Genomic DNA, 12,651 nt, shown 5'->3' with positions numbered 1-12,651 from the left:
AAAAAGACTGTTAGTGATTGGGAAAAGTAAGAACCCACGTTGCTTTAAAGGCATCAATAAGTTTCCAGTGAACTATCATTCCAACTGTAATACATGGATGACTGCCCTGATTTTCAAAGAATGGCTACTGAAGTGGGATAATAGGCTGGACCGTAAAAGAGTTTTGTTGGTTGATGACTGTGCAGCACACACTGTGAATTGTGAGCTCAAGAATATCAGTGTGGTTCTTACTGGAGAATACGACTTCATTCATTCAGCCATGCGATCAAGGAATCATTCGCACCATGAAAGCGTATTATCGCCATGAAATGCGCAAAAGAATCTTAGAAAACATACAGGACTCACATAAAACTAGTGCCAAAGCCCTTGCCAAATGTACATAAAGCCATTTTCTGTTTTGAGATCATGAATGCCACAGTTATACACATACAAGTTCCTCAAATAATAGGCTTTTGATGTTGATACCTTTGGGAAAGCCAATGCTTCCTGAAGATCGAAAGTTATGGCTACGATATTTTTATTTTCTTGACTGAGTTTTGTGTCTTCAGCCAAAGACTGCCATGCCATTTCTGCTTTCCTCCAATGCTCGTTTTGTTTCTGTACCAATTCAAATTTAAGTGGTTCTTCTGCAGACAAAATTTTCAGGTTTAAAGAGTCACATGTAGGACATGAATCTTTCACTGGAGCATGGAATGATAAACTGAATCTCTCATTGAAAATATGCCTGTAAAAATCTCTTTCACTACACTTCTTTCTGGAACCTGTTTTTCAATGCAGCCTTCTTTGTAAAGATCATACATGATCTTAATATTGAGATCAGGGCTAAGATATTTCCTATGAGGGTTGTGTGCCCTAGTGTAGTGACTTTAGTTTAATGTGGTCCATTACAATGCTGACAACATCCACGGAAATTCTGTTTTTTGGAATGTTCTTCCCTCTCAAATCTTCTCCTAGTGTTCACCCTAGTTCTTCCTTTAGTGCACGGATTAACCGGCCATTGGAAATGGAAAAGGTATCCAAGAAAAACTGTTTGCAAACAAGAATGCTTTCTGTTTTTACAGTCAAGAAGTACTTGTACATATCTGATTTTGATCCCTTGCGTTTGCCTTAGTCTTCACTTGGTCGTCGCTGTTGAACCTGAACACGTTTCACCAGTCTGCCAAGGTAAGCGTTCTGTTTACTTGAGTTTCCCAGACCCCAAAATGTTTTAAACAAAGCACACCTCTTGTCTGTATTTAACAAAGTCACATATCCCTTATAACAACCACAGTCTTTTCCACAAAATTTCCTTTCTTCGACATATTTCCCTTTGGTTGATACATGAGATTCTCCTAGGTTTCTCCTTTATGATGCCAACTTCATTTTGGTGATTTTGAGGCTGACGTCTACGTTTTTTTCTGGATTCCACTGATTCCTCAGTTCCGTTTCTATGCACTGGATCTTGTGTTCTGTTGCACAATGTTGAAATTTCAGGAACGTCTCTTTGACTTGCTACGTCTGTGATTGGTCGGGCATGTCCTGTGGCCCTTTCAGGAAGCTGAGGTCGATTTTCTAGGATAGTGATCTGCGGTGATGTTGATTTCTGAAATGGAGGGAGCTCGGGATTGGTACCAGTAGCCGCAGTTCTGTAGTACTTTGCAGTTGTTGGATCTGACAACAAACATTGTTCTAAATAGTCCACTGTGCCACTATCAGAATCATCATTGTTGGAACCTTCTCCACCACTGGCAAACTCGTAGTCTGGATCATTCATATTCAGTCCTGCAAATAAGGCTACGTGTTCACTTCTACATTTATACATGTTTTGGCCTAAAACAATTGCAGCTGTTGTGATTTCACTCTGTTTAACCTACCGTGGAATAAGTTTTCTTGTGTCACAGTTATTATTTACTGTTATTTACTGGACGTACAACAGAATGCAATGCAATTTAATGACAACAAGAATTACATTAATAATCGTTCAGTAGACACACAATACATGTAGGAAAAAAATGAAAAAAATCGACCTTGTATACTTAATATCGATAAATTAAAATTGCTCAATTGGCAAGGGAATATTCAGTTCTAAACTTTTTTATGCATGAATCAAACAAAGTATAATGTATTGTTCATGTACTTTATGTGAGATAACACTGCAAGACACTTGTAGGCTGTAACCTAGAATTTCAACATGCAGAGCAAATATCACTTATAAAGACTATTTTTACTTTACTAACACCTGAATATTAAAAATCTCAACAAAGAAAACAATACCGATACTTCTAGCACAGTTGCAAGAACTTTTTGATTTTTGAACGTAAATTACAACGTTAATGAACACAGAACAACACAACCACATAGCCATAACACTTGACTTATACCACTATTCCTGTAAATGCACTCCATATATATATATATATATATAAATAACAGATAACATGTTTTCGTGTGTTCCAACAATCAGAATAGTAACCTATTAAAGATCAACATTGTGATTTTTTAATAAAACATTTTAACATTCATGTGAAATGTATAAAAACAGTGTAGTTCTTAATATGCATGTTCTCACAACAAACTCTTTTTAGAGTACCAACAGACAATGATATTAACTTTTATCTGATGAAGTGTTAAGTTTTTGGACACAGACTACATGGAACATTTTTTAACAACTGTTTACATAAGTTATGTGTGTGTTTTTTTATGATCATTTATAGCTCCTAACTTATTGGGATCCAATTCCATTAGACTGTCATTTTATCTGATCAAGTATTAGATACAGACTGTAATGAACATTTTGAATGTGCATATTATGTGTTTTTGTGATCATCTATGGTCCTTGCTTCTTGGGATTTAACCCCCATCAACTTTGTTCTATTAAGATATTTGGAATGTTACTATGTCCTTATCCAACAATGTCTTGTGAATAGCTGAGGATGGCCATCATATCAACTCAAACTAGTACTACCGTATTCAATGAAAATTGTGTATTGATTAGGTGGTGAAATAAAGGCTTTTAGTACGGTAAGTAAGTAATATCCATCAATATGGGCCTAACAATGAAGTTTATTGCTTTTATTATAGTCTCCTATTCCTTGCACCTATTGCAAAAATAAAGCTTTGTTTGTCCTACATGCATAGCAGCCACATAACATTCTGTCTGTATTATAAATTTTGTTCAACTAGCTGGAATTTTTTTCATATTCTCACTCTTAACAAGTCAACTCTGAAAAGCATGACTTTTAACCATTCAGAAAAATGAGGGAAATGTCAGAAATTACATTTACCTGCAGTGTGTCCCAAAGCTGATAGGGAACGTAATCATCACTAACACTTTCTGGAAAACCATAAGGCAGAAATAACTCTCGCAGAAATCTAGTGAATCTCCCTGCTTTTAAGTTAACATCCACTTCCGATATAATTCCATTTGAGCCTGAAAAGATTTCAGAAAATATAAACATAACAATACATCCTTTATTGCTGTTAACAGTAAAGAATTTTTCGTGGAATTTAAAAAATCAGAAATACACTATCTGATCAAAAGTATCCAGACACTTACTCAAAACTAGCCCCTAAGTACTCCTCAGATACACTGCCCAGCAGTGGATATTAATACAGGCCCACTCTTAGGCTTTATTACAACTCTAAATCTGCATTGGGATCTGGCAAAGTCACTGTTATACTTCATTCTGGAGACGTTCGAAAATAGTGAGATCAGACCTCTGTAATTGCCAGTCTATTTCCGGAACTTTATTGTCCACAAACCAAGCACAAACAGACCCCGCTTTATGGCAGACAGCATTATCATACAGAAACACATAGTGGTCATTTCTGAACAGCTCTTCTACCATCGACAACATGCAGCTGGTCAAAATGTCATTATATCCTTCACCTTTAACGTGTTCTGTAGTACTGCAAGAGGATCAAAACCTTCCGTGAGAAACGACCCTACCAACACCAAATTACACAGTAGCCACTGTAGCCATGCCCAAACCCTCCCATCTGACTACTACATGGTACAATGTGATTCATCACTCCAAATCATGTGTTTCCAATACTCCATGAATCACTGGCAGAGCTTAGCCTTCACCAGTGAAATGAGCAGTTTATGGGCGGGTGCCTGAGCCTTGAACTCCAGTCCTCATATGCCAATGAACCTCAGTCCTCATATCTACTGGTGCACAGTCATAGTGCTTGCTGCACAATTAGTGACACTGTGGAATTTCTGGATGATAGTATAACATGATGTCATGTGATTTTCCCATACCGTCCTCAATTCTCACTGATGCCTGTTTGTCAACATATGTGGCCTACGTAGCCATGGTTTCCACTTCACAATCATGTTTCCGACAGTCAGGCTGGGCAATTTTGAGAATGGCAGAAATAGTCCTAACGGATTGCTTACTGATGTGGCAACCAGTAACTATTCCACATTTGAAGTCACTAAGCTCATTTGCTTCACCCATTCTACAAGTATTTCGAAGCACTGAACAACCTCTAGCCCTTAGCCACCTTTTATAACAGCAGCAGCACTCATAGCAATATCTAGGCTCTAGATTACATGTGTGGATACTTTTGATCAGATAGCATATTAACTGTTCAGAAATGCAATGGAAAACTAATACAGAATTACAAATCAAAAAGTTTAACAGGCTTATTTGAAAGCAATATAGCAGATTCACTTGAAAGCACATTCTTCAACAGCATATTTTAAATAATGACCAGTGTATCAATTTCCATGGGCCCTAGACACACACAGATTTGAAACTGGCCAACTTTAAAGCTCCTTGCAAATTCATATCGAGGAATAATGGGATCTCCAAACCAAAAGAGAAAGAGAACAGAACTGTGACAGAAAAGGAAATAACAAAACTAACAGACTGGAAATATAATAAGTTGCCAAATATTTACTATGGTTTCACAAGTTCTGAAATAAAATGTTTAGTTATTTAAAATGCTGTTCTTAATCTTTCCTGCTGCAAATGAACTAGGTAAAGACCAGGAATGAAAGATGAGAGAACATATTTACATTATATCTACAACTATGAAGCCATTAACAATAAAATTTTCCTGTCAAATTGTGGGAAGGTATATTTTATCTTTATAACTACATTTAAATATATCTGAGCTTTCTATGGATTACAACATCTATCAAGCTTTGAGAAATATTTGTTAATTTATCAGTTCTTTGTTAACTTGTGGCCAACAGCCCTGTGTACCTGTGAAGCCCATAAACTGAAGTACAGAAGCTACTGTACTTTGTACGAGCCAGCCAACACCAACTCTGATGTAAAAGCCTAGTGAACCAAGCTCCAGTTTGGAAAACAAACAAACAAACAAACAAACAAACAAACAAACAAACAAACAAACAAACAAATAAATTAATAAATAAATAAATAAATAAATAAATAAATAAATAAATAAATGGTCCCTGTTAGTCAACATATGTGGCCCACCTGGCCATGGTTTTGATTGGTCGTGATTTCCCGTTTCCATTTTACAATCATGTTTCCAAACACTCAAGCTGCCTTAGTAGATGTGCTGCACAAAATGTACAACTAAGAGGGCAATACATCAACCGATGCAATATTTATGAGGCCATTTAGTTCAGCCGAGGATGGCCACAATGCTGACCAAGTAGAGCAAACTATAGAGTCCCTACAGCTGCATAAAAATTTTTAAAAATCGGGAAACTTCTGGTCCGGCCAGGTGCTTTAAGTGCAGATCTCTCCAGTACATTGCTAGAAACTGTAATGTATGTAAATCCTCATGCAATAGTAATCCTAGTTGAGGTGACATGAGACTAGGCCGCAAGGTTGAGTCACCTGCGTCTGCCAACCCAGCCAAGAGTAACTCTACTAGACTGTCATCTGACTCCAATGTTGCTACTATTTCTAAGGATGATTGCATGAATTTGTCGTCTAGATCTATTCTTGATACATTCTCTGGTCCTGTTGAGTGTTTGAAGATATCTTCTGACATATAAGGGTCTCCCCCATTTATCAAAGTTCAGATAAACAATGAGTCTGTGTCTGCATTGCTTGATTCTGGGAGTGTTTTGTCTTTCATCAGTGAAGAATGGTACTCTGGAATGAAACCTGTGCATAAATTTTCAGATTAATCTCCCGCCTCATTAAACTGTGTTTCAGCTAACTTTTCAACTTCAGAAATTTTGGGGTTTATTGTGTGTAAAATTAGGACTGTCAAATTCACCTGGAAGTTTCGATTTTTTGTGACTAGAAATATATAATTTCCTATTATTCTGGGGGCTAAATTTCATGTCTCAATTGGGTCTAATGTTAGACCTACAAAACCGTTTGTGTTGGTTCAAGTTTTGTCATAAATTAACACTTCCCTTTCTGAATCGTAATTCTACATCATTTGGTGTTGTTTTGCCCCCTCAGGGTAAGATGACGTTAACCTTAGGACCAAGCACTGAGAATTCAGAGTCCTTATGGGACCTGAGAAGTTAGGGGTCACTAACATAACTGAATATAAGACTGAGGTAATGGATTTGATTCCGATGAGGTTTCCTCCCTATCGATTAGCCCCTCCAAAAACGAATGCACTAAGAGAGATCATCAACCAGATACTTAGTGATGTAATCATCTGTCCATCAACGTCAGCTTATTCAACCCCTATTTTCCTCATGTCTAAACCACCGGATGGTCTTTCCCCCATGGTAGATTAAAAGGCATTCAATATAAAGATTGTTTTGCAGCCTATACCCCTCCCTGATTTGCACTCTTGTTTTTTCTTTGTTTTGCAAAGCAAGGTATTTTACTACCTTAGATGTGAATCAGGCATACTATCAGATTCCGTTAGTTCACGGGTCTAAACATCTTACAGTGTTCGCTACTGACTGGAACCTGTACAAATTTAACTGAGTGCATTCAAATACTTTAATATGACAATACTGGACAGCTTGCTGTTTTCAGCGAGGAAGCCGATAGTGCTGCTACCTACATGGCTTGGTGTGACTATCTCTTCAATAACATACTGCCTTCTGTATGATTCTTGGCGCACTGTCGTCTTGTTTATATTGTATCAGTGTTTGTCACTAAATAATCTTGAACTGCAATTATATTCCACGAAAAGTGTTATGCGCTGAACAAATTACCCAGCAAGATAATGAGCATGGGAACTGATAAGGATCGCAAGTATTATAAAAAAATAATGACCTTGCATCTGCGTTGAGGTTACATTCCATGCCCCTTATATTAAGAAAATCAATCAAATAATCTACTGAAATGTTAGAGGGACGTAAAACCAATAATATTAACCAACTCTAGTATACACAAACTTGAGGGTCCACATTGTTAAACAGTGCCATAAATTTCACAATTGAAAACTTGTGGGCCTGTAGCGTAATGGTTATCACGGTAGTCTTGAAATTGAAAATTGAAGGCCATGAGTTTCGAATCCAGTCACCCTTTCTTTTACTGTAAGAAAATAATAAGAAGAAGAATTTTCTTTACGTCCCACTAAGTACTTTTATGGTTTTCGGAGACGCCGAGGTGCCGGAATATAGTCCCACAGGAATTCTTTTACATGCCAGTAAATCTACCGACACGAGGCTGACGTATTTGAGCACCTTCAAATACCATCAGACTGAGCCAGGATCGAACCTGCCAAATTTGGATCAGAAGGCCATCGCATCAACCGTCTGAGCCACACAGCCCAACGTAAGAAAATTATTTCAGTGTAACATTGGCATAGGCTTGAGCACCAGTCCAACTAATTTAATACGTGTGTATGGTAATTCTTCATGTATACATCTGTGAAAGAGACCTTAGGAAATTCTGAATACTTCTTCCTTGTCAGGAACATCGTAGTTCACTCATGTAACCCCAATATGTGTTATAAATATTATGTATTTCTGTCTTCAGAGGTAAAACAGAAGATTCAAAGTACAGCAAAAGCGAGAAAGCAGCTTGAGGTGTGTTCCCCTGTAGAGTTAGGGAAGATCGGCCATACCGAAGAAGAGGAAGAAGAAGAAGTCAAAATAATGGACCAAAACTTCCGTTCCTTAAATACAGCTTCTCTTTAGCAAAATCTTAATAAATCATAGATGTTGTTAAGTTATCTGCCCCCTCTGGCACTTTGGGTGAATGGTTAGCGCTTCGTGCACCCCACCCCTTTATGATACTTTCATTCTTCAGAGTGTTGGACCTCTTCCATTTCCCTTCTGATTAGTGTTAATAGAGGATGGCTGGCCAGTTGTAATTTCTCTTAAAATAATCACCACCACGGAATGGTCAGCGTACTGGTCTTCGGTTCAAAGAGCCCTGGTACAATTCCTGGCTGAGTTGAAGATTTTAATCGCGTCTGTTAATTCCTGTAGATCATGGGCTACGGGTTTGTGTTCGTATTCATACGCATCTTCAAGGATATACAACACATCATACGAAGAACAACCACAGGAACACGCACTAGTGACTAGTGAGTACGGTATTATCCCTCCACATATGATTGCTGTTATGAAAGGCATCCAGCCAGAAAACTATGCTATGTCCATACAAAATCCTGCTCTAGGTAATTGAGAAAAGGCTAGAAAGAAGAGGAGAGAGTAGTTGTTAAATATTTTCCCCAGAAGTTGGGTGGATCCTCAAACAGATTCTGCTTTATAATTTTTAACACATAGTGAAAGGCACGGTTAACATAATGCTCATTTGCAGGTTTATGAAGGAGGCATTTCATATTTTTAAAATTTCATTCTTTATTATTATGATTATTCAATTATTTTAACAAAAATGTTTCCCATGTGTGTAGTGCATTCCTCTCAACTGTAGCATAGACAAGTATGCAGTTCACACCAACACGCTAGATGTCACCACCATCACTGTTCGCACTCCACTCAATGCTGTTGAGATAGAGCTGTTCGGTATTGGTGTATTAAAGTATTTGGTGCATTTCAGGCCGTCTATGGGAGCTGCTGTGCTCACCAGGCTTCTCGATCAAATCCTGCCTGGCATCAAACTCCACCATGTCTACCATTATTAAGACGACGACGTTGTGTACAGGGAGTCTTCTGAGGAATATCTTGATCACATTAGGAAAGTTTTACAGCACCACAAGAAGGCCGGTTTGATGGTTAAGTTGTTCAAGATTTCATTCGCCAAACCAAACATGTCCTTTCTGGGACACATTGTTTCTTCTACTGGAGAATCTAGGACTCAGGTTATCCATGATTTCAAGCCTCCTAAAGATGTTAAGGGTATTGCCCGATTCATCATCATGATAAATTTCTTCCTCAAATTTATCCCTAATTTTGTCAATCATGCTGATCCTCTTAACATGCTGATCATAAAAAAGTCAAATTTGTGTGGGGGCCTTCCCAGCAAGCTGCTTTTGAAGATCTGAAGCTTGCATTATGTAATGTACCACTTCTTGCCATGCCAGATTTTCCCAGAAAGTTCATAGTACAGACATATGCATTTTCATCTGCTGTCACTACAGTACTATTGCACGATTCTGAGTTAGGTAGGCAACCCGTCACATATTCTTTGAGAACTCTTTCACCTCAGGAAGCTAGTACTCCGTCTATGAACTAGAGGATCTTGCTGTGCTCCTTGCCCTGGAAGAATTCCATATGTATATGGAACATGTAAAATTTGAAGTGGAAACCAATACAGGCTTTAAGTTGGGTCTTCGGAAAATCCTGTCGTACTGATCATCTAGCTTGCTGAGCTACTGTATTAGGATTTCAGCTTTTCAATTTGATGTGCGCCATATTAGGGAATCAGAGAATGTAGTTGCTGATAGCCTAAACAAGATGTTTTCTGACAGCATTTCTAGTAACTGTAATCTAGTCTCTTCTGAACTATCTAACTCTCCATTTTCTGTTCCTTTGTTTCTTAATAATATCCTGTTTGATGCCCCATTGTTGTATCACGACATTTCTGAACAGCAGAGAGAAGACCCAGTGGTTGGGCGAATCATTAGTAATCTTTCTTCTAGCAAGACTGTTTCTCCATATATTATGAGAAATGGTGTTCTCTGTTGTCTGTCTCACCTAAAACAACAGATGAAAATTGTAATCCCTGCTATCTTAGTGCCCATGATCTTCATATGCTATCATGAGACTTCTGTAAGAGTTTTTAAGACGCAGGAGAAAATTTGAGAGCTTTTCATTTCGAAAACCATGAACAGAGAAATAAGGAAATTGGTCAAAGCCTGTAAAACTTGTACGGTTAGCAAGTCTCCCTTGAATACCAAGTTAGACTTACTGTTTTCTCAACAAGCCACTCGTGCTATGGAGTGTTTGTACACTGACTACGTGGGGTCATTTTCAAAATCAAAGGGAAATGTGTGCATGGACGGGTTTCCCCGTTTTAGTTGGTTATTCCCCACAAGGCTGGCCACTGCTCAATCTACTATCAGTTGCTTAAACTCCATTTTCACTTCTTTTGGAACTTGTCAATACTGTGTGTCAGATAATGCAAAAGCATTTACTTTGAACTTATTCTGTAAGCTTTGTTTTGATCTGTCACACTCACACGTGACAACTAGAGCCTATTATCACCAACACTTCTGCACTGACCACATTAATCTCAATCTCCGGTCAGCCCTCATCACCTTTCAACACGATGATCATACCCCATGGGATACATTGTTGCACTAGCTGTCTTTCGCATTCAACTCAGCTGTCCACGAATCACACAAGCTTTCTCTGATGTCCTTAATGTTTAGTTTTGTCCATAACTCACCACTCACCTACTTGTGGTCAATCAATGATCTGTTACTAGAGACCATAGATCCGGATAATATCTAGGATCTATCGAAAAACGATAGGACCTCTCATAGAAGGGTGTACGACAGATACGATCGTGAATGCAGATCCACTAACTTGGTGGTTGTAGGCAAGGTGATGGTTAAGAATTTTGTGGTGTCTGGTAGCTTGTTCCCAGATTCCATGGCCCGTGTACCATTTTTGATTTTCTCACTTCGGTTACTCTGCTGGTTAGCAGCCCAGAGTCTCAAAAGATTTTCAGGGTTCATCTGTCTCAAACAAAGCCTGCTTAATAGACTTTTAATAATGTTATTGGCTTTACATCCCACTAACTACTTTTTTTAAATGGTTTTATCCAGGTGTCGGAAGTTAGTCCTGCAGGAGTTCTTTTATGTGTCAGTAAATCTACCGACATGAGGCAGATTGAAAATATTAACCATCAATGACATTAAGTTCAACCACGAATGCGTAAAGCATAACTTAACACCTAATTTTATTAATCTGAAAAGCAAAAACACTGTCAAAATAGCACGGACAACAGGGTTAAAAAGTGAAATCAAGAGCCTACATGCAAAGAAGGACCAGTTAAATGAAGAAGTATTTCACCTTCAGCTTGAACTTATGAACACATAAAATAAACTGGAATGGATATGTCTTACAACACACATTCATGAATACGTTAAGAATTAGATTTGAGAAAAAACAAAAGACAATTCAAAACAAATTAAGTAAACTTAAGAAAAAATACATATGTAATAATTTTAATGATTTAGTTGAACACAAATTTTGTGAACCTGTTGTCAACATCTTGGACACACCTTTAACCCAAAATGAAACCAACCTGTTAAAGCTAGGTCACAAACACAATTTTCAACAAAACCTTAATAATGCCACATTAAACCAACTAATAACAGAGACTGAATCAGCTATCCAAAAAGTCCCTGACAGTAAAAAGGAAACTGTAAGACACTTAGTAGCAAATTAAATTGAAAACATCAAAAACAAACCAATCAAAGTAAACAAAGAAAGTAGTACACACCAAAAACTAATAACTAATCTAAAATCTAAAACAATAACTTGACTGTAACTAAAGCAGATAAGGGCAACGTCGCAGTTATCATAAATAAAGACGACTACATCCAAAAAATAATTGATTTCATAGGAACAAACAACATAACGGAAATAAAGAAGGACCCCACCAGGAATTTAAACACAAAAATAAAATAAAACCTGAAGAACACACAGTTCATAATAAAGGAAAAAGGCGAACAAAAATTAGTCCCGATGAACCCAAGATGCCCAACTTTAAAGTCTCTCCCAAAAATCCACAAAGAGAATTACCCAGTTAGACACATAATTAATTGTCGAAACAGCCCCACATTTCAACTATCTAAATTTTTACTTAAACACCTGCATAACACATCAAATTAGAAAATAGCAATTCAATATTGAATTCTTTAGAAACCATTTCCAAAATACAATCAACTGAAATAAACGAGGAAACTATAATGATATCATATGTGACCAACATGTATTCCAACATTCCTATCAAAGAGACTATAGACTTAATAGAAGAAAACTTAAAGAACCAAGACAGACTAAGTCACATAGAAATTAATGAAACGATAAATTTATTAACTCTAATATTATAAAATAATTACTTTACTTTCAATGGGAAGTACTACCAGCAAACCACAGGTTTACCAATGGGGGGGTCCACTATCAGGTTTCTTAGCCAATATTTATTTAAATAACCTTGAGAAAACCACCTTGGACATATATCAGAAAGAAATAAAATTATAGGTCCGTTATGTTGACGACATGGTAGTATTTTTAAATGGAGACCTCATTACTCCCGAAACACTTCTGGGTTGTTTAAATTTGCTTGACAGCAACATCAAATTCACTATGGAGAAAGAAAACAATAAAAAGTTAAATTTCTT

The 12,651-nt window shown here is 37.3% G+C and overlaps 1 protein-coding gene across 3 annotated transcripts in view; it reads right to left on the bottom strand.

Moving 5' to 3' along the window:
* LOC136863408 (RUS family member 1) overlaps positions 1 to 12,651 on the bottom strand; it is a 192,804-nt gene that overhangs the window by 165,911 nt on the left and 14,242 nt on the right. For 2 of the 3 annotated variants that reach the window (XM_067139818.2, XM_067139820.2), the window contains exon 2: positions 3,264 to 3,409. The exons of the other annotated variant lie outside the window; for it this stretch is intronic. In XM_067139818.2, the coding sequence (XP_066995919.2) occupies positions 3,264 to 3,409 (146 nt within the window). The remainder of the gene's footprint in view (positions 1 to 3,263; positions 3,410 to 12,651) is intronic. 3 annotated transcript variants of the gene reach the window in all.

This window comes from Anabrus simplex, chromosome 2, assembly GCF_040414725.1.
Source record: "Anabrus simplex isolate iqAnaSimp1 chromosome 2, ASM4041472v1, whole genome shotgun sequence".
Lineage (NCBI taxonomy): Eukaryota > Metazoa > Arthropoda > Insecta > Orthoptera > Tettigoniidae > Anabrus > Anabrus simplex.
Note: the sequence above shows the minus strand (reverse complement) of the source record. Positions and strands in the feature narration are given on the sequence as shown.